This window comes from Planococcus citri, chromosome 4, assembly GCF_950023065.1.
Source record: "Planococcus citri chromosome 4, ihPlaCitr1.1, whole genome shotgun sequence".
NCBI lineage: Eukaryota > Metazoa > Arthropoda > Insecta > Hemiptera > Pseudococcidae > Planococcus > Planococcus citri.
In genome coordinates, this window is record NC_088680.1 from 57,740,775 (window position 1) to 57,761,747 (window position 20,973).

The 20,973-nt window shown below is 35.3% G+C and overlaps 3 protein-coding genes across 10 annotated transcripts in view; 2 read left to right on the plus strand and 1 right to left on the minus strand.

Moving 5' to 3' along the window:
• LOC135844208 (uncharacterized) overlaps positions 1 to 13,910 on the plus strand; it is a 73,853-nt gene extending 59,943 nt beyond the window's left edge. For 7 of the 8 annotated variants that reach the window (XM_065362354.1, XM_065362349.1, XM_065362350.1 and 4 more), the window contains 13 exons: positions 904 to 1,197; positions 1,284 to 1,594; positions 3,132 to 3,285; positions 3,600 to 3,784; positions 4,266 to 4,454; positions 6,876 to 7,037; positions 7,212 to 7,469; positions 7,583 to 7,714; positions 7,842 to 8,112; positions 8,173 to 8,439; positions 8,528 to 9,419; positions 10,797 to 10,977; positions 11,053 to 13,910. In XM_065362354.1, the coding sequence (XP_065218426.1) occupies positions 904 to 1,197; positions 1,284 to 1,594; positions 3,132 to 3,285; positions 3,600 to 3,784; positions 4,266 to 4,454; positions 6,876 to 7,037; positions 7,212 to 7,469; positions 7,583 to 7,714; positions 7,842 to 8,112; positions 8,173 to 8,439; positions 8,528 to 9,419; positions 10,797 to 10,977; positions 11,053 to 11,859 (4,103 nt within the window). In that variant the 3' untranslated portion in view covers positions 11,860 to 13,910. The remainder of the gene's footprint in view (positions 1 to 903; positions 1,198 to 1,283; positions 1,595 to 3,131; positions 3,286 to 3,599; positions 3,785 to 4,265; positions 4,455 to 6,875; positions 7,038 to 7,211; positions 7,470 to 7,582; positions 7,715 to 7,841; positions 8,113 to 8,172; positions 8,440 to 8,527; positions 9,420 to 10,796; positions 10,978 to 11,052) is intronic. The other variant, XM_065362351.1, reaches the window with a different exon arrangement.
• Positions 13,911 to 16,394: 2,484 nt separating this feature from the next.
• On the minus strand, positions 16,395 to 18,171 carry LOC135845560 (nuclear speckle splicing regulatory protein 1). The gene is made up of 5 exons (XM_065364191.1): positions 17,976 to 18,171; positions 17,769 to 17,901; positions 17,532 to 17,690; positions 17,255 to 17,462; positions 16,395 to 17,184 (listed from the first exon to the last, which is right to left on the minus strand). The coding sequence occupies exons 1-5, from the start codon at positions 17,987 to 17,989 to the stop codon at positions 16,583 to 16,585; spliced, it is 1,116 nt and encodes a 371-aa protein (XP_065220263.1). The 5' UTR covers positions 17,990 to 18,171; the 3' UTR covers positions 16,395 to 16,582.
• Positions 18,172 to 19,733: 1,562 nt separating this feature from the next.
• Positions 19,734 to 20,779, plus strand: LOC135845566 (endocuticle structural glycoprotein SgAbd-5-like). The gene is made up of 3 exons (XM_065364200.1): positions 19,734 to 19,892; positions 20,124 to 20,284; positions 20,485 to 20,779. Exons 1-3 carry the CDS (start codon positions 19,884 to 19,886, stop codon positions 20,654 to 20,656), a joined length of 342 nt encoding a protein of 113 aa, XP_065220272.1. The 5' UTR covers positions 19,734 to 19,883; the 3' UTR covers positions 20,657 to 20,779.
• The last annotated feature ends 194 nt before the right edge of the window (positions 20,780 to 20,973 follow it).

Here is a 20,973-nt window from a genome sequence, read left to right on the forward strand (position 1 = left end):
ACATCTATCATCAGAACTTGATCTGAGCTGGAAATGAAAGAATTAACGTATTGTATCATTTTTCGTCTGCTAACTCGTTAATTTTTATGAAATCTCGTACAATATGGATTCGTGTACTTATAAAAATATGAGGAATACAACTAGGGTCGTCTTGCCCCTCTTCCACTCACATTGGTTGGTTCGTTTCGGTATTCGCAATTACATTTAGATATTTAAAAAATGGTAAAATCGTCTTGTTTATTTAAGAAGAAGAAGAACAGATGGAGAAAAAAGAGAAGAGATGAAAAAAAAACCTGTGTAAAAGCCCGTTGGGATGTGCGCGACGATGACGAAACGTGGCTTTAAATATTTAAGCGGTTATGCGATGATTTTTTTTCCATTTGGTTTCTGTGCTCGGTTTGTTGATCTATTTTTCGAACCGCCGCAGAAGGATTTTGAAGTATTTTACGTTTAATTAAATGAAGAGCATTTTCACAGAGAGAAGACGAGGGAGTGAGCGAGAGAAGGAGAAGAAGGAGAGAAAAGTAAACTGTACTGTACTCTCTACACAGTGTACACGAGAGAAGAGTGAATATTCTTTGAGCTTAAATCAGCGTTATTTCTCGTGGGTATTTACTTTTCGTTAGCTATCATCATCTTCTACTAAGTTTATTTAATTTCCTACGAATAATTCTTTCGACTCATTAATATTCAACGAATTGATTCGGTTCAACAATTTTAATTTGCGATTTGACTCTGGCGCTTTTCATCGCCGGATAACGAGGGTTCGATTTTTTTTTCTTTAGTTCGGCCTTGTTTTTTTTTGCTCCTTTTATCGATTCGAAGACGAATGGTTGCTAATTGTCGTGTTGATGGAGATGGTGTAGATGGTGTATTAACGATGTGCTTGTTTCTCTTGTTTAGGTAACGATAAAGGAACGACGCATCCGTGTTTGGTTTGTAAGACGGATGCGGTCTCATCCAGAGCACTGCCACGATCTCACGCTCAACAGTATGGATTACGCGAAGATGAAGTTACACCAGGTGCTCGAGTGTGTAATTTATGCCGTTGCAAAGCGGTACGCTCTAGATATATGCATTGTCCTTTGCCAACGTGTCCGAATACCAAAGGCAATCGCGTGAAACGTTTGAGAACGTTGCCTTGCAAATGGGCCGACTTACCCGTACATATTAAACAACCTGTGATCGCCGAATTTCGTAAGTGTCGTCGACCAAGTACTAATTATCGATCTCGAGTAGGCACTTATTTGTGTACTTATTTTTTTCTATTTTTTTGATCGTAGAAATTCCAAGCACAGCGACGAAATGCTGTTCGGCTTGTTTCAATCGCATTCAAAGGCGACTAGTCCAAATGGGAGTAGTTGCCAGCCAAGGAGACGATACCAGCACTAGTCCGACGTCCAGTTCGCAGCTAACGAAGTGGACGGACGAAGAAACTGAATCGTTGAAACGAGCTATCGCCGAACACGGTACCAAATGGTCGGAGGTTTCGCAAATGGTCGGATCATCGAAGACGCAATACCAATGCAAAACGTTCTATTTCAATTATCGTAGAAAATTAGGCTTGGATGCTGCGATGCAAGAGTATAATAAGGTGAGTTCGCGTGCCTAGTAATGTTGGCGAACGTGACCGTACAGGCGAGGGGGGGATTTTGATTCGGATAGAGAAGGTTTTTCAGATATGACTCTAGAGGGAGGTATTCTGACTGGAAAAGCTGGATCGAACGAGTAGGTATGCAGGAATTTCGTCACCTGTCAAAATTCTATATGTTTAATATAATATTTTTCGAGCTTTTGGATATCAAAAATGAATTGAATTTAGTTCAGAATAGGCGAAAAAAACGAATTTTTGTCTATTTGTGCTAAAAAGCTAAATTTCGGCTTGAGTTGCCTTCCTCTCTCCTCCGAATAGATTGGAAATGGTTTAAAGTCGTTGTGAGTCATTTTGGAGCTCTCCGCCGGTTTTTGGGAAATTGAATTTCCACAAAATTCAACTTGATGTAGGTGGATAGCTGATTTTTATTTTATATTGTGCTTATTTTCGACTTGATGAGTTGATTGGAGACAGTTCCAAATTTTTTTCCAAACTTATAATTATTTTCTGTTTGATAAGTAATAACGAAACTCAGTAATTTTATTTGAACGATTTTCGGCGATTTTTACTATTTAGAAGTTGATTTTGGCATTTTTTTGAAAACATTGAGAATTTTGTCATTTTATAAGAAGTTGTAAATTTCGTCATCATTTTTAAGAAAATTGATTTTCTTATTTTTTGAAAAAAAAACTAATTCATTTTTTCAAAAACTACCTAATATTGTTATTTCTTTAAAAAAACATATTTCTATTGCTTGAAAAAACCTGATTTTTTTCATTTTTTAGGAAAAATAATGTTTTTTATTGCAATTTTTCAAGAAGCTGTTGATGTTTTAAAAAAAATCTTTTTCATTTTTTAAAGTTATTTTTCTATTTTTTTTTTAAAGTGATATTTTTATTTTTTGGAAAAACTCATATTTTTTATTTCTAGGTTTTTATCATTTCTTAGAAAAATCAATGTTTTTTTTTTTTTTTTTTGCAAAAAATATTTTTCCAATTAAAAAAAATTGATTCATGGTAATTCTTGAAAATTTATATGATTAATCACTCGCAACAACCCAATTTAATCATTTTCGAACAAGCCTTCATTTTTCTCTTAGTATTCTGAAAAAAAGTATTCATTTTCTTTAAAATTTCTTTCTTTATTTGTTTCATAATTTGGAGTTTTTCAAATTCAAATTGTCCGATTTAAATATTGTCAACTTTGAGTAGCCACGAATATCCATAAAAATGTACCACTCCCTGTGTCATAGTTCCATAAAAACGTCAGACAAGACAGCTTGTGGATTGTCTAAGGAAAATATTCGCTGCTTATCAGGTTCCCAATCTTAACATTTCAAGTTGTCGAACTTCCTATCCCTTCTCTAAAATGATCGATTGCGGGTTTTAATTTCAGAATCTGGAAATTATTCGAAATTAAATTCGTATCTCGGCGTTATACTTTCGTCGTACGGTCGCTGATAAGAATCGAAATTAATTCGTTGCGCATTTTCTCAACATCCGGTATAATAATTTGTGTAATTTTTTCTCCCATTTAGAAACACTTTGGCGAAGAACGTAAACCAACTTTATCAACTGACGAAGAAGAATCCGGCTCGACGACGTCGAGTTGTGACGAACTCGATAGATCAGTACCGGACGATAGTGATACGGCCAGTGCTCCATCTCCGGCCATGAATAACGATACATCTGGTGAGTTGATGCGTAGTTTATCTCGCTATATATTAGTATTTTTTGAATTGAAAAAGAATTAGTTATATATTTTCGGTGGCGGTATTATTATTTCGGGTGATGGAATTGCGAGAGACTCCCTTGTTACTGATGATAGGTGGCTGACACCTCGAGAGTATAAATATCTGTGCTGAGATAGTTCTCTCATTTGAGTTAATTTTATCAGTATTATTTAGTTGCATATGTGTAGAGATAGAAATACAGTGATCGTAGTTTGTTATAATGTGCATAATTGTTTGTACGTTGAAATTAATTCATCGGTTGTCATTCGGAAGGTGGTATAGGTTCGGCGGTTATAACGAAAACACCAATGATGAACGATATGCAAATGGACACGTCCTCCATAAATACATCAGCTACCGCAATTTCCAATCTACCCGGTAGTACTAGTCCCCTTAAGTGTACACCTCCGGTTATATCGCATTTAATTAGCAAAGAAGATTACGACAGTTCGGCTACAGTAAGTGTGCCGTTTTGTCTCTCTAAGCATAATATTAATTATTACGTATGAATTGACGACGCACGATCATCGTATCGTTTTCTTTGTGGTCTGGAAAAATTCTCAATTTAAAATCGACATAAAATTGGTTCGATTTTCTGAAGAATGAAAACTTGACGCATTTATTTTCCAAACTTTGTTTTTTAATTTTGATATTATTATTCGATACGTTTGTTTGAAAACTTGAGATGGATTTCTTTCGAATTTTCTCGAAGTAAAATTCCACCGAGAGAGAGAGAATGTGCATCTAGCTAGAAACACATTCATTGAAATGCGAATGTCTCGAGTAGACGTTTTGATTGACGGAGAGAGGGGGGATGGGGGAAGGAGAATAATCCGTAGCCATTATGAAAGAACGAACGATGTTGCATCGAAGTGCGTACCTACGTTTTCAATTACACCACACGAGATGCTTAATCGGCTGTTTTTTTCACTTGCTTAGGAAACTGCTGACGAAGGCGTTGGTGTTGGCGCGGATAACGAGAACACTTCGTCGTTTGCTGATCATGTTGGCAAATCGAGCCTGAACAGTGTGGGAGGCGATCGTGAAAAAGTTGCTATGGTCGATGTGATAGGCGGTTTAATCGAATTCCAGCTAAATAAACCTAGTCAAGTTCCCGGTCTGAGTCAGGTAAGATTGCGTGTGTAAATTATTACGTTTAATTGTTATTTTTATTTTAGTTTACGTTGTGAATTTATTTATTGGATTTCTCATTCGAATTAATTTCAATTTTGATAGGCTGAAATTTCAAAAAAATGTTCATTTGTTTTTGTCTACAAGTAGTGTTAGCCTCTTTGGGCAAGAAATGTCAAATAATCATTTTGTCGATATTCTAATCAAAGAGGCTACAGAAAAATTCTTTGTTTAATCCCAGAAAAGTCAACCTATACTTGATCTGATTCATGACAAAGAGATACTACACGTTTTTATAACTTTTTAGCCTCTTTGGGCAAGAAACGTCAAATAATCATTTTGTCGATATTCTAATCAAAGAGGCTACAGAATAATTCCTTGTTCAATCCCAGGAAAGTTAACGTATACTTGATCTGATTCATGGCAAAGAGATAATATCATCGACGATACACGTTTTTATACCTTTTTCGCCTCTTTGGGCAAGAAATGTCAAATAATCATTTTGTCGATATTCTAATCAAAGAGGCTACAGAATAATTCCTTGTTTAATCCCAGGAAAGTTAACGTATACTTGATCTGATTCATGACAAAGAGATAATATCATCGACGATACACGTTTTTATACCTTTTTCGCCTCTTTGGGCAAGAAATGTCAAATAATCATTTTGTCGATATTCTAATCAAAGAGGCTACAGAATAATTCCTTGTTTAATCCCAGGAAAGTTAACGTATACTTGATCTGATTCATGACAAAGAGATAATATCATCGACGATACACGTTTTTATACCTTTTTCGCCTCTTTGGGCAAGAAATGTCAAATAATCATTTTGTCGATATTCTAATCAAAGAGGCTACAGAATAATTCCTTGTTTAATCCCAGGAAAGTTAACGTATACTTGATCTGATTCATGACAAAGAGATAATATCATCGGCGATTCACGTTTTTATACCTTTTCAGCCTCTTTGGGCAAGAAATGTCAAATAATCATTTTGTCGATATTCTAATCAAAGAGGCTATAGAATAATTCCTTGTTTAATCCCAGGAAAGTTAACGTATACTTGATCTGATTCATGACAAAGAGATAATATATTGGCAACACACGTTTTTATACCCTTTTAGCCTCTTTTGGGCAAGAAATTGCGATTTTTTCGTATCGTATAGTTTTCTAATCAAAAGAGGCTACATTAAATTATATCTTTGGTTAATCCCAGACGTGCTTTTTTGCTCGGACTGATTCATGACATTGATACAGTTTCAAACATTGTTTTTATATTGTGTAATGAATAATGAATGACGAATTTGAAAAATGTAGATTTGAAATTTGCTCAAATTTGGAGGTAATTTTGAGGTAGCATTCTCAGAAATCTTAGAATCTACTAAAGACGAGGGGAAGGGGAGTGAAGACTTGAAACCAATGATTTTTTCCCAAAGAATTCATCATTATTGAAAAAAATTTTTCTTGCTTGATTTCTCATCTAAAAATGGAAAAAAAATTTGAAAATTTTATGCGAACCATTTTTGGCAATTTTCACAATTTTTAAAAGAAAGTTTTTTGTCATTTTGTGAAAAATCGAAGGTTTTTGCGCAATCAAAACATATTGCAAAAATCACTTCCTTTTCATTTCCATTAAAAAGAAATCAGACATTTTTAAACTTCTTATTTTCTCCACATTTTTTGGGAGGGGAGGGGAGGGGAGGGGAGGGGAGGAGGCTGTCATTCAGAGTTTGTCATTGTTGGACTTCTTCCTTTTTTTTAAAATAATTTTTTCAAGAGTTGAGAATTATTCGTCCACTTTTTCGTCAATGAATTTCAGTTTTTTTTTCTTGGTTGAAACTAAGTATTCAATTTTTGGTCAGTTTCATCAAACCCCTGCCCCTCCTTCTGTTTTCGGTACCGCTTCATGGAATAAAATTGTTAGAATTTTTTTTTGGAAAAATTGCTGATTTGAATTAATTTTTTCCCAGTCTTGAATTTTGTGTCATTTTTTATAAGAATAAAACGATTTCCGAAAGAAAAGAATATTTTATACCTTTGGAATCCATGCCGTGATTTTTTAGGCGAGAAATGGCGAATTCAGTGTCATTTTTTCGATGAAACTGACTTCGAATTAATTATTCATTCGATCTCGAAAAAGTTGACGGTATATTTGATTGATAGATGATTTTAGTAATACGTTTTTTCGCCTCTTTTGGGCAAGAAATTGCGATTTTTTCGTATCGTATAGTTTTCTAATCAAAAGAGGCTACAGTAAATAATATCTTTGGTTAATCCCAGACGTGCTTTTGTGCTCGGACTGATTCATGACATTGATACATTATTGTTTAGTTTTAAAACAGTGATGCTGTTCTAGCGCCTAATTGTTTAGAAAACATTGATTTTTTCACTAACGTAACTTTTGTTTTGTTATGTTCACAGGCACCTAATAGCATATCGTCGATCGTTGATCAGAATTTATTCGAGTGCGATCAGCGACAACAAAAAGCCAGAGAGAATTCGTTAGCTACGTTATCATTGGTGAGCTCAGTTCATCATCCTGGTCATAGTGAATCGATGAAAGACAGTGTTGTGTACTTACAGGTATGTTTCGCTCGTCATCGACGAGACAACAAAGTTGGTCTGCTCTCGTGGGAATACTGATAATAAGTGATAATTATCGGTTTTCTTCCGCGTAAATTTTTACTCGTTAATTTGTTTGTATTATTGTTTATCTGATATACGTGTTTTATCTCTGTGTTGTTGTGGTCGAAACAGATGCCTGGTTCGAAGGAATCGCCCAGAGATCACGAAACTGGCACGTTGGATTTAAGCATGAAGAAACCACGTAGTCCGGAATTCGTCAACAATCACATGGTACACAATACGCAGTCGGTTCATCCTTCGGCAGTTAGTAAAAATAGCAATTCACATCCCCATACTCCCCTAATCCCTGTACCTCCTCATCAACCACACGTCTACAAACATCCCGCACCGCACGAGCCGGCCAACAGTAGTTATTATCATCATCAACAAGTAAGCAGCTTGATCCTCGTGTAGATCTCGGTGTACATATTCGCATTTCGCGGTTAGTCGTTCGTTGATTGTGGACGTTTTATTTATCTTTGTGTGTCTCGTGTGTCGTGTAGCAATTGGTAGAAGTTGGTAGAGTGACGAAAACCGGCGAACCTTTGTATTGGAAAGTACCTCCTTTGGTAATGCCACATAATTCGTTGATTACCGTTAAACAACCGCCGACGCATCCTAAACTTCTCAACAAGGTGAATAGATTAGATTTTGATATGTTGATATTTGAATTAAAAGTCACGAAAATCCTGCGTACTTATTTGAATAGTCGAAAGCGAAAGTGTTGAATTTTTTTTCTAATTTTTTATATCATTTTTGCAGGTTTCGTCGCCTCAGCAGTTGAATCAAAATATCAAGCTGTCACCGAAACAGTCGCCGAATGGTGTATCGTCCAGTGCCGGTTTGAATATATCGCTGAATCAACAATCGAAGCTCGGTGGCTCGATAATGCACGGTACGCCGGTTTCTAGCGCTAATCTGTATCCGTCTAATGTTCGAGATGGTCGATACGATGCCCCGTTGCTTCGTCAAATTACACCGCCGTCGCATCAGGGTAGTCCGTTGATCAAGGAGACCGGATCTATAACGCAAGGTAAGTTTGATCTGCGACGATGTGAGCTAATTCATCGATGGCGTTCGTTATAAAGCGAAGATCTTCGTTTTCTTGCAGGAACACCCGTTCATCAAAGAGGCTCGTCGCATTCTAATTCCTCCGCCGAATACTATCCGCAGTCGAACAGTAAACGAAGTAGCTCGATACCCACCAACGCATTCTATCCGAATAGACCTCATTCGTATAACGACGAGCAACGCCAACACATCATAATGGCTGATTTCTTAACATCTCAACAGCTGAGTAGCATGAAGGAAAGCGTACAGCCGCGCGACAACAAACCGTATTATTATCCAGCTAGGCAAGGTTGGTATCCGTGGGGGTCGATTTTTTTCTTCGTCGTTCGATATGAACATTCAAATTGATAATATCGATTGTTTTTTCTACTCCTCAGGTGTAATCCAGCGTCATAACACGAATCCTCCAGGTACGCCGATCAGCAAATCTGTCTCACCGCATCCGTACCCGCCTGGACACGAAGCCCTCGGCTCGCTGGTGGACGTAGCCATCCAGCAGCCCAGTCTACCGGTACCGTTATCGCATTCGGCATCCGGATCGAACGTAGTCGGTCAACATAAAGGTGACAAACAACGTTTAATCATTCAAGAAGGACTGGGCGACCGATTCAGTCGAGACGCGATACCGAAAGAGCGATACTTGAGTCGCGAAGAAGTCCGCGAATCGGAACAACGGTATTCGCGTCAAATGCCGCCCCAACTACACCACCAGGGCCCGTTGCCACCGCCGCCGTCGCATCACGATCAACCTCCGCCGCAGATGTCGCGCGAACATCAATTGACGGCGCATCAGCTGCGCGAGAACCATCTGCAGCGTGAACGCGAACAACGTCAGCAAGAGTTACGCGACCAGCAACTGCATCAACATTACCGCGAACAGCAGAAGCTACGCGAGCAAGAGCAGCAGCGCATGATACGCGATCAGCAAGGCAAACATCGCGAAATGTTGTCGCAAATGCCGCCTTCGATTCGCGACCAACATATGCCGCCTCATCTGCAGCAGCAGCAACAACAGCAGCAGCAGCATCAGTCGCAACAGCAACGCGAGATGGAAAGTAATCAGTATCAGCGGAGCGGTTCGGCCAACAGTCGATTAGGACCGGAATCGCAGCTGCCGCCCCATACGCGAATACAGCAAATACCGCCGTCGATTTACCAGCCTCATCGAGTGCATTCCAATCCGCCGGAGCAGTCTATCGATAGTAGGATGACCAGCACGATTAATTACCATCGCGAGCCTACTCCGGTTACGGTGAAAGTCGAATCAGGGTGAGTTTTTTCTTTCTGCGATTTCAAATTAGTGTTGTTCGGAGGACAGTTGGAAATTTTGATTGTTGATGATTTGGAGATGAGTGAGGTTGAATATCACACTTTTGACCAATTTCGCCCAAAAAATGTTGGTCCAATTCTACGTACAAAGCCCTTCAAAATTGAAAATTATGGAGAAAGAATTGAAAATTGTAGTCTTGAATTTTTTTTTAGTTCTGTTGTGAATTCCCCCCTCCCCCCTAGACACTTTTTTTTCGACTTGGAAAAAACATCGAAATTGAAAAAAAATTGAAGCAAACAAAAATTAGACATGAAAAAATTGAAAAAAATGAAGAAAATGAAAAAAAGTATTAAAATTGACTTTTTGACTTGAAAGCAACATCAAATTAAAAACAAATTGAGAAAAAAAGTTGAAGCAAACAAAAATATGACATGAAAAAATAGAAAAAATATCAAAATTGATTTTTCGACTTAAAAACGACATCGAATTAAAAAAAAATTGAAAAACTTGAAAAAAACATTGAAATTGAAAAAAATTGAAGCGAACAAAGATCAGAAATATGTAAATAAATTAAAAAAATAAAGAAAATAAAAAAAAATCAAAATTGATTTTTCGACTTGGAAAAAAATAATCGAAATTGAAAACAAATTGAAGAAAAAATTGAAGCAAACAAAAATTGGACATAAAATATTGAAAAAAATGAAGAAAATGCAAAATATATCAAAATTGATTTTTCGACTTGAAAAAACATCGAATTAAAAAAAATGAAAAAAAATTGAAGCAAATAGAAATCGGACATAAAAAAATTGAAAAAAATAAAAAAATTGAAGCAAATAGAAATCGGACATAAAAAAATTGAAAAAAATATCGAAATTTGAAAAAAAGAGAAAATTGAAACCAACAAAAATTTAAAAAAATGAAGAAAATAATTTTTTAATGATTTTTCGACTTGAAAAAAACATTTAAATTGGGGAAAAAATAAAAGAAACAAAAATCGGCAATGAATAAATTAAAAAAATGAAGAAAATGTAAAAAATCGAAATTGGAAAAGTTTTTAAAGCAAACAAAAATTGGAAAAAAATAAAAGTGGAAAAAAAGAGAAAAAAAATTTAAAAAATGAGGGGGAAAAGACTTATTTTGGGGTTCTTGGTGTATTTTTTGTCTGTAAGATATTTTTTGAAAACTACATGATTTTGTTTTGGGAAAATGGGTGGGTGGATATTAGTCTATTTTTTAGGTATTTTGAACATTCTTCTATGTAAGTGTCTTTCTGTTTAGTTTTGAGATTTTATTACACACCTTGTCCTCCCTCCTCTTAAAAACATTGACGAACGACAAATAAAATATAATCGTTTATTTTTTTCATTTTTTTGCAGGCGTGAAAGTGCTCGACCACGACAAGGAGATTCTTCTACTGTGACTGCTGCTAGTTTAATCGACGCCATTATCACTCATCAGATTAACCAACCCAGCGATACGGCTGTCTCTGCAACTGCATCGCAAGCTAATGCATCTCCTCACGTACCATCTACTCGGCCGGGAGATAAATTATTCCAGGTAAATATAAAATTCTCGAATCATACGAATCCAAAGTTTGATTCGATTTTACTAAAATCACGTTGCATTTCTCAGGTATTCCCCGAACCGGACGGAAAACTATCACCATTGAAATGCGGTCCAACGATGCAATCTCGCGCCAGTCCAGATGTAAAATCGCAACCTCCTCAGTTACAACCTCAGCAGCCTACGCCGCAATCTATAGCCCATCAACAGCAACAACAACAACAACAGCAACAGCAACAACATTCCCTACCAGTCAGCTCGGCCGGTAGTGTACACGGCGATTCGAGTGGCTCGCGAGACGGTGGTCTGCCTCCTCGAAGTATCGGCCCTCCGATTCTGCCTCCTTCGTCGTCTTCGCAGTCGCACGTTTATGTCGAACCTCAAGCGTGGAAATTACGCCGAGCTCTGCAGCAGAAAGAACTGGAACAGCAGCAGTCGTCGGATCGTAACATCGTTCGCATTGCCGGCGCTCAAAGGCCGCTTTCGCCGCGCGAGAAACTCGGCGGATTGCAGAGTAATCCGTTGGATTACGTTAGGAACAAGATAGTCGAAGAAATGCATCGTACTTCCGATGACGAAGGAGGCGCCAAGTCATCAGGCGGTGGCAGTAATCACGGTTCGTCGATGAGTCGTTCGGACGATAATAACTCTGGATCGGGAGGTGGTGGTGGCGGTGGAAGCAACGAGCAGCCGAATCAGCCTTCTTATTTGCCAGCTTCCAATTACGCGTATCCTTACTCGGCGTTGAATATTAATTCGCAAGTTCCGGTTTCGGCTCATACGACACCTCCGGCAGCGCCACCTAAGCCGGTCGATGTACCGGAACCGACGCCTATATTGTCGTCGCAATACGAACCGTTATCCGATGAAGATTAACATTTATGGATTTCAGTTCCAACTGTCGTCGAAGTGTGGAGTAAGTCGATTCGTTCTCGATCTCTTCTCTTATTTGTACGTTTTAAGATGTCAAAATTTTGTTGTTTTTTTTTTCTCTCACATTACTGTTCTCCGTTACGAAAAATTCCCAGTTTTTTTTCTCTGTAATTTATTTACGACGAGTTGTTTTCTAATGGCCGCAGAGCCGGAAGCGAGTTTTCACCGTTCCATCGTTAGCGATTTGAAAATTATACCTGGACAGTGTTGGTAGGAATGTGTTCGATCTAGTCATGCATTTATTTTCTCTTTTTCCACCCTTGTTGTGAAAATTCGCTATGTTTGAAGAAAAATTATAATTTTTGTGTATTGGATACGTTGTTGATGATACTCGGTGACGTTAACCTTTTTTTGTTTTTTTCGACTCGAATATGTATTTTTCAAGAAACGTAACAATCAGTATTTCTGCCTTTCAATTGTGTTCATTTTATCCTTACGAAATACAATATTTACTAATACCTCTTCGATAAATCCAAAATTGTAACCGAATATTTATGTACATTGTACACGAATCGTCGATTCGATTATAAATTGTATGTATTATCGACTCGTATAATCTTAAACGCGAAGTTTTTCATTTTATCGTTTAATTTTGTCGACTTACGTAACATTTTCGTTTGTTTTTCTCCTCTTTTTTTACCGTCTGAAAGATTTTTATGTTTGAACTGACCCGAACGAAGGATATTATGTGTACGTTGTAATAAAATGAAATGCTATATTGATTTACGCCGATTTCTGAATTTTCATTCCAAGATTTAAAAAAAAATTATGTCATTCTTCGGAATTGTGAAACTGGTTTTACCATCTTTCCGGCCGAGGAATAGAATACAAAATTTGTGTTTTGATTTCTGAGACATTGGTTCGTTTCGTTTGTTCTTGGTAAAATTTTTCATTTTACGAATTGTGTAAACTACTCGAGAAAAATTGTATCAAATTTCATTGTGTATGTCATGCGTGTTGTATTTTCTTTTCGTTTTTTTTTTCTAATCGTGTTATTATTTTTCTATATGGTTTTAAATACTATATAATTGAATGTTTCGAGCATGTTCTCTGCAACACGAAGAATACGCTTCGTTTTTATTTTATTATTTTTATTTGTTATTCATTTTTTTTTATTTTGTATTCGTTTACAAAGTTCGAATGGAAAAAGTCGACGTTGGCTATTTTAAGGGGTTTAATTGACTAGTCACCTGAAAAATAATACGATGCGGATGACTTTCTCCATTTTTCTTTGTAATTTCCCCCTTCTCCCCTCTTTCAGCCTTTATTATTTGTCTCGATACGTGCACAATACACGATTATCGTATAACTTTCATGGTTTACAAAATTTGTAATATTGTCTGATACGAAGACTTGAAAAACAAAAAAAAACGAGAAATATGATTTACGTATTTTCATCTCCATCATCCTGATTGATTTTTTTTTCTTCTCATGAAATATTGACTTTTGATGACAAAATATTTCGTTTACGTGTATAGATTTTTAATGTACTGTACCATATTATAATTTTTCTGTAGATAATTTTTCTCGTTTTTTCTCTTTATTTTCTTTTTGAAAAAATCCATCCATTATTGATATAAAAGAATTTTAACGATGGTTTAAATCGCGTATTATGTATTTTTTTTTCTAAATGTTTCATTGACGCGATAATTATGTGTAAACTGTATATAGAATATTACGCGAATTATGCAAACCAGAAATAGCTGCGCGTGTGTAAAATATATCTATGTATGTGTTTTTTTTTCTTTGTAGCTGAATCAATTTGTAAGGCTATCGCTGTTATATCTGTATTATTCATTAATTTTTTTTTGTATAAAAGTTATCAGTAACTTCTTATGAGTATATTTTTTGTAAATTTTGAATACATTGTTACATAATTGTCTTTTATAAAATTTAATTATTTAATGTTAAGCTTTCAGTGAAAAACATTGTTTACAAAAAAAAAGAGTGATGAAACGAAAGTTGAAAAAGTAATAAATCTGTTGATTTTTAAAGTTTCGTATTTCTTTCTGCTGTTTATTGATCTTGAAATTCTGAAATTCTCAATGATTGTCCTGCAATTTGTAATGAACTGTATTAAAATGAAAAAATTACTTCAAAATTGTAATCACTCAGTTGTGCAAATTACTTCTGCAACGAGTACGCAGCGCAAAACTAATGGAGTTCAAAAAACTGAAGAAAATTATACATAATAACGAAATGAATGCTAGATTATGCGCGTGACACTATCTGTCGGAATATTTTATGAACTACGTTGAAAAAGAGCACTGAAAAACTAAATTCAACGGACACTCGGCGCCATCTATTCGAATAAAACGAAACCTTTGTTCTGTGTTTGAAAAACGAAGTTGTGAAGGTGGTAAAATGAAAACCAGATATGCGCGTGGCGCTATCTATTGAAATATCAAAGAACTACGATCCAGTAATTTCTTTCAATGCTCTTTTCGGACGTAGTTCCTTAATTTTCCAATAGATAGCGCCACGCGCATATCTAGCTCTCATTTTATCACTTTTTCAACATCATTTACGGACACACAGTGCCATCTATTGGAATAAAACGATACTTTTGTTCTGTGTTTAAAAAAACTAGATTTAAAAAGTGAGGAAATGGCTAGATATGCACGTGGCGCTATCTATCGGAATATTAAGGAACTACTTCATTGGAAGCATTTAGAATCATTTTCTAATGCTCTTTTGGGACGTAGTTCTTTAATTTTCCGATAGATAGCGCCATGTGCATATCTAGCGCTCATTCTGCGAAATTTTCAACCGAGCTTTGAAGTTTCTATTTATTTTTATAGATAGCGATGTGTGTGTCCCATGTGTGTCCATTGTATAGACAGTGTAGATAGTCCATTGAAAATCTGAACCGGAAACGCATTTACTTACTTTTTCTTCGGATAGAGGGCGTAAGTCGTTTGAAATTTTGGATTCACGTCGAAGAAATTGCCTACCTTGTATTTCCGTAGGTTTTTTTAAAACTATTTTAATGAAAAATGTCGCAGAAAATCGATCTTTTGTAAATAGAGTAGCGCAGTTGTATTTTTGCACTTTTCATGCGATTCTTTATGATATTTCAATGAAAAATAATGCTGAAAATTAATTTTGAGCCAGTAATCATCCTCGACTTCAATGATAAAACCAAAAATGAGGCTTTTATGATTAGGAAAAAGTACAAAAAATTTAGAAAGAGCTCAAAAATTATGCAAATAATCGAAGTATAATTTTTCAACTTACCGTTTTGTGTTCTTCGCATTTCACGGGACCGGTTACAAGATTCATGTCTGTAATTACTAATTAGGCACTTATCATCTTATCAAATCTTGAGGTGGGGTGGGGGTTACCATAATACTTTCTCGTCAAATTCGTAATTGCTTTTTAAAAAACTCGAATTTAATTAATTTCAATATTCAATCGACGATAATTTCTTAAAAATCGCAAACGTTGAAAAAAACCCCATGTTTCGAATAATTTTTGCGCCTTACGAGTAGGCAACTTTTTTGACATGCTCGAATATTTTCACATTTTCCTCCATTTTAAAGCCCTTTACGAACGATTTTGGGGTGAATCGAGTTCATTGATTTCAAATTTACAATTTAACTTATTTCAGTCAGGGATGCCAACTTCAGATTAACATAAAAATTGAATTTTTTTTCGATCATTTCCACCATAAAAAATTAAACAGTTTAAAACCCCACTTTTGGAATGATTTTTGCGCCTCATGAATAGGCAACTTCTACTACATGTCCAAAATTTTCAATTTTCCTCCATTTTAAAGCCCTCTACGAACGTGAAAAAGGTGAATCTGGGGTAAATCGAGGCCGTAGAGTCCAAATTTATGATTTATTTCAATCAGGGATGCCAACTTACCGGATTAAGAACAGGTTTACATGGAAATCGTGTTTTAATAATCCGATCATTTCCACTTGGAATTTGGATCTAATTTTACCCTCTCGGTAGTTGGTAGGTAGATGTCAATTCTCAACCTCAATTTTTAGTGATTTTTCTATCAATATACAAGATCAATACGATTTTCAAACAACATGATTGAACAAGGAACGATTGGTCAGTCATTATTTAGATATTGAATCGAACGTAGAATATACAGAATTTGGGAACGTAGTCCAGACAAGGTACTAAAATCCATATTATTCAACTCACGATCAACAAAATAAAGATCTGAACATGGACTGAAAATATATCTCTTGTTCTCTCAATAAGTCCAAATTGAAACGAATAGGAATAATACGTAATTTATCAACGTTGGATATGGCCCAGCAATGAAATTCAACTCATCAACTGTAACGAGAAACGATGATATTGACAGAAATGAAAAATACTTCTATATAGGAACTTCGACGAAACTTAGGTAGAGCTCTACCCTATCAAATAAACGTGAAGTAAAGTTGAATGTTTGTTGATTTGCAACTGGGAATCAAAGTTTCATTTCTCAAAATAACTTTTTTGAAAATAACAAGTAATTGAAATAAAATATGTATTATTTATTATAAAACGCACACAGTACAGAAACAAATGACTCTTTACTCAACGATTGAAGACAATCACACAACTTCCAGCACGTTTGATTTGCATATTGACCTTTGTTAAAACGAATACCACCAATGTACGACTTTCATTTTCCCCCGAAAAAATACGAGTGATTTCGCTAGCTTCCTCTGGCAGCTAATCTTTCAGCTTTACGCTGATAATACCTTTCTAAAGCTTCATCAAAAACTTCACCGACAGTACGTTTTATCCATACTGATACTTTAGGTTTGGGTTCGGGTTTAGGTTCTTCGACATTCTCTTTATTCTCGTCGGTTTCCTCTGGTTTCTTTTCGTCTTCGGTGACGCCTTTATCTTTAGCATCATCGGTTGTTTGATCCGATACACTCGGAGGTTCATTTTGAGCAGTATCTTTTGATGCTTCATTTTGCGGAGAATCTTTTGAAGGTTCGGTATCGTCCTTTTCATCGTCTGATGATGATAAATCAGAATCGGCGTCTGGGTTATCAGCTTGGCTAGTTTTACTTTTGGATTTGGATGATTTTTTGGTTTCACCGTCAGATGATTCGGATGATTTACGTTTACGGTATTGTCTTGGTTTAGAAGATTTGGACGAGTCTGTTGGCTCTTCTCTGGGTTCTTCTTTTGGTTTAATTTGAGTTGGTGAATCGGGCTCTCGAAGGTCTTCGTTGGTCACAGTTGCTCTATACAGGTGACGATAGAATCCGACCATATCACGTTGTTTCATAACGTCACCGATATCTAAAATGAAATTAAGATTTTTATAAGTTTAATTTCATGAAGATGATATTTTGGGTATGGCAAAATTTACCTTCTAGCATTTCGGTATGTTTATCTTCTTCGTCCATTTTCTTCATTTCTTCTAATTTTTTCTTATAAGCCGAGGTAACAAATACTTCTTTATCGGCAAACTCATCGCCTTCGGCTTCTCGTTCTTTTTGTATTTGTCTGGCTAAACGACGTTCATTTTCACGTTTACGACGCTCGGCTGTTTGCATCAAAGATTGAATATATTTCGGCTGGAAGAATAAACAGCTGTTAATACATATAAACGGATTTAAAATAACAAAGAAATAGGACAAACTTACTTTGCGATCGGATTTTTTAGCAGCTAGATTTTCGTTGATGTTTTTTTGCAACTCGTCGTATACTTCATCGTATTGATAAGCGGTGGGATCATCGGCGAGAACTTTCTGTATATCTGATTTAGCTTGACGAGTTAACGAACTGTTACCGTACGGTTCTTTCTAAAATAGATATGTAAAAATGAGATGCAGATATGTTTGTATAATTATTGAAAACTGATTGAAATTGAAGAAGTTTACCTTCAGTGATTTTTTGACCCAGTCAACATTTGATTCTTTATCGGAATCGCTGTCTTCGTCGAATACGGAAGGTTTTTTAACGAATTCGGTGCTTGTTCCGAGGACGTTCTTTTTTGGAATGAATAAACCGTATCTACAAAAGAGAAGATCAATGATACTCATTTTCAGTTGAGTTTCAAAACTCATAAACAGCGATTGATAACTTACTTTTTCTTGTCCATTTTACAGTGTTACGAAACAATTTGAATTATGAAGGGCCTCCTTTGGGTTCTATTCTGAAATTTCACTGAACTTTCAAATATTCATAACGCGGCATAGCAATATTTTCTCATACGTTTTTTTTTTGGGAAAAATCGTGATAAAAATTTGGAGTTGAGAACTTTCAAAAAGGGCAAAAAATGCTGGAAAATGTGTAATGTTGCTTTGCTTGTAAATAAACAATGAATTACAAAACGTTTACAAAAAAAGACCTTTAGTGAGCCGCTTAAGACGCACACTAGGTTCGTTGTAGTCAGACCGTTGTTTTAAAATTTTAATTTTAATATTTTTAATTTTTGGCTGAACTTGGAAGTTGAAACGTTGAAAGCTTGAAACTGTCTTGAAAATTGAAATTTGGATCTAGGATTTTTGGTTTTATTTTGACTTGAACATTTTTCGGACCAAAAGGTTACTGATGCTCAACTTCAAAATCTAGATTTCATGAATTGATCTTGTCTTATTGTCATTGTCAATCTTGTCAAGTTGACTCTTGAATCTTGACGATGAATTTGTTGTTGAGCCAATGAGCCCCGATTGATGATAGTTCATTTCCTGAGATTTCTTTCAAATTATACGTAGAAACGTCGAAAAAAACCAACGTTTTTTCTAAAAAATTTTCCATTCCAGCGAAACCTCTCAGTGAGCAATTGAGCTGAGTATATTACACCGGGTATTTTCAGTATACAATCTATGTAAATAACGGCTTTTGGTAGTTTTGGTACTTTTGGTTGATATTTTTTTGTTCCATGTCCGCAGAACAGCAGAAATCAATCCAAACATTTTATTTTATTCGCCATTACATCGAGTAAATTTGAACAGGTAGTGATGCTAAATAAATAAATACGATTGAGGGATTAGAGATTCATTTAATGATCACCGTTGTCAAAAAATTAAATTTTAAAGAAGTAAGTACCTAAATAACAGCTTACCGTTTTCAAGGAGTTCACTAAACATAGGTAATTCTGAAGAGTTGAATATCGTTCATACTTCTTTCTTTAGAGAAATATTAGGAAAATGAATATCTGAATTTGATTTCGGATTTTGTTTATCTATCATTTGAAGGGGCATTCTTGTTTGCGTAGTTTTTCGATGTTTTATTTCGTTTGAAATTAATACCTACCTAATTATTTCCTCGACTTATTTTTGATTTTTTGATATTTGACCTGTGCAATTTGATTAAATTTTCATTTTCCAACCGTTCCCTAGGCGATCTCACTTGATTCTTTGGCATACAGAATAGACTAAAGAAGATACCTATTTAAACAGATATAATAATCAACATTTTTTTTATCAGAGTGTATTTTCTTAGGTTAGCTTTAAAGTTACCCATTTTCAAGAATCAAATTTTGTGCCTGGCGAGGCGGCAATCCTACAGGAGCTTCCGATCTTCCTTCGATTTAATTTACTGTTGAAGAATCAACATACATACGCAAATGCTTGAACCGGAAGCTTCTGTGGTGTGAAGATGTTCTGCTATTATCCTTCAAAATAATTATTTTCGAAAAACAAAGTGATTTTTTAAATTATTATTCCTGGAGGAATGTACAGGTATCTACTTTAATTGTTAGCCTAAAGAAATACGAACTAGGTAGGGAATTAGCAACGAACAACTCAATTACATAACATATCATTGTTTTAAATGTTTTAATTACTTTATTTTAATATGTAGATCGATTTCCTTAGGCTGCAACTTCCATACTACATTTATTAGGTACTGTATAAATAGGTGCGTTTGAATAGTTGGCTGTAAGTACATAATTTTCTAACTACTATCTCAGTAGGTATTTCTTTCGTTATTTATTTCGAATAGGTTCGCGTAAATATTTCTCCGTGATTTGAAAATTACACTCGATCAAAATGAAATTCGTAAGTACCTATTTTTGTTAGGTTCTATTTTTATACATTCATTCAACTTGCATGTACTAACTAAGTATACCTACTCTACCTATTACTTTTTTTTAAATGTCAAATCTCAATAATTATGTAATAACAATACCTAATTTACTCGCCCATGTGATACCCGATCCTACTTGAAATGCAGCTTAACGCCAAGTTATAATTTTTTCTGAAAGCTATGAAATCATGTTAAATTTTTAGATTATACTGTCCGCTGCAGCATTTTATTTAGCGTACGCTGTGCCATTATCTGATCAAAATGTTGAGCTTTCATCGACACCTACATACTACACGGAAAATTATGTTGCCAAAGATCATGCAAAAGCTGAAATCAGAGATAGCAGTGGTCAATACGGTTTAAGGTGAATATTTCATTTTGATTAAGTAGGTACTTGTTTATTAGGTAATATTAATAGGCACATGTGAAAAAGAACAACCTACCCATGTTTTTTCTTTCAGAAAGAAATAATTGTAGTTTGATAATTTCTTTTGAATTTTTAATGTATTCACAGTAAAGTGTTTATTCATAGATATGTTTATGAAACAATATTTTTTCTTTTAGTTATCAAACTATTGATGGAGTTCAGGTACAAGAAAGGGGATACCTTAAACCTGGAGAAAATGGAACTTACTATTTCGTCAGAGAAGGTTCCTACGAATACCCAGAAACGAACGGAACGAAAAGAACTGTTAAATTTTTAGCTGACGAAACTGGATTCAATGTTTTAAATTGATTATTGCGTAAATATTTATGTAATTTTTGTTCAGCGTTCGATCATTCGCGGTTGTTGGATTTGTTTTTATTTTATTAGTATTACCTATCTTTTTAATAAAATAAACAATAATTATTTTCTGTTTCTATGGCGTTTTATTGTTTCATCTCCGATCAGTTTTTAACTGGTTGTGGTTTTAATTCAAATTTCAGGACGAAAATCAACTGTCAAAAATCAAAATGTCAATTTCCATTTTTTCCGATTTTGAAACATCAAAAACTGTCTCAATAACGCAGGTACATTAGTCAAAGTACAGTATATACCTACATGATATTTCG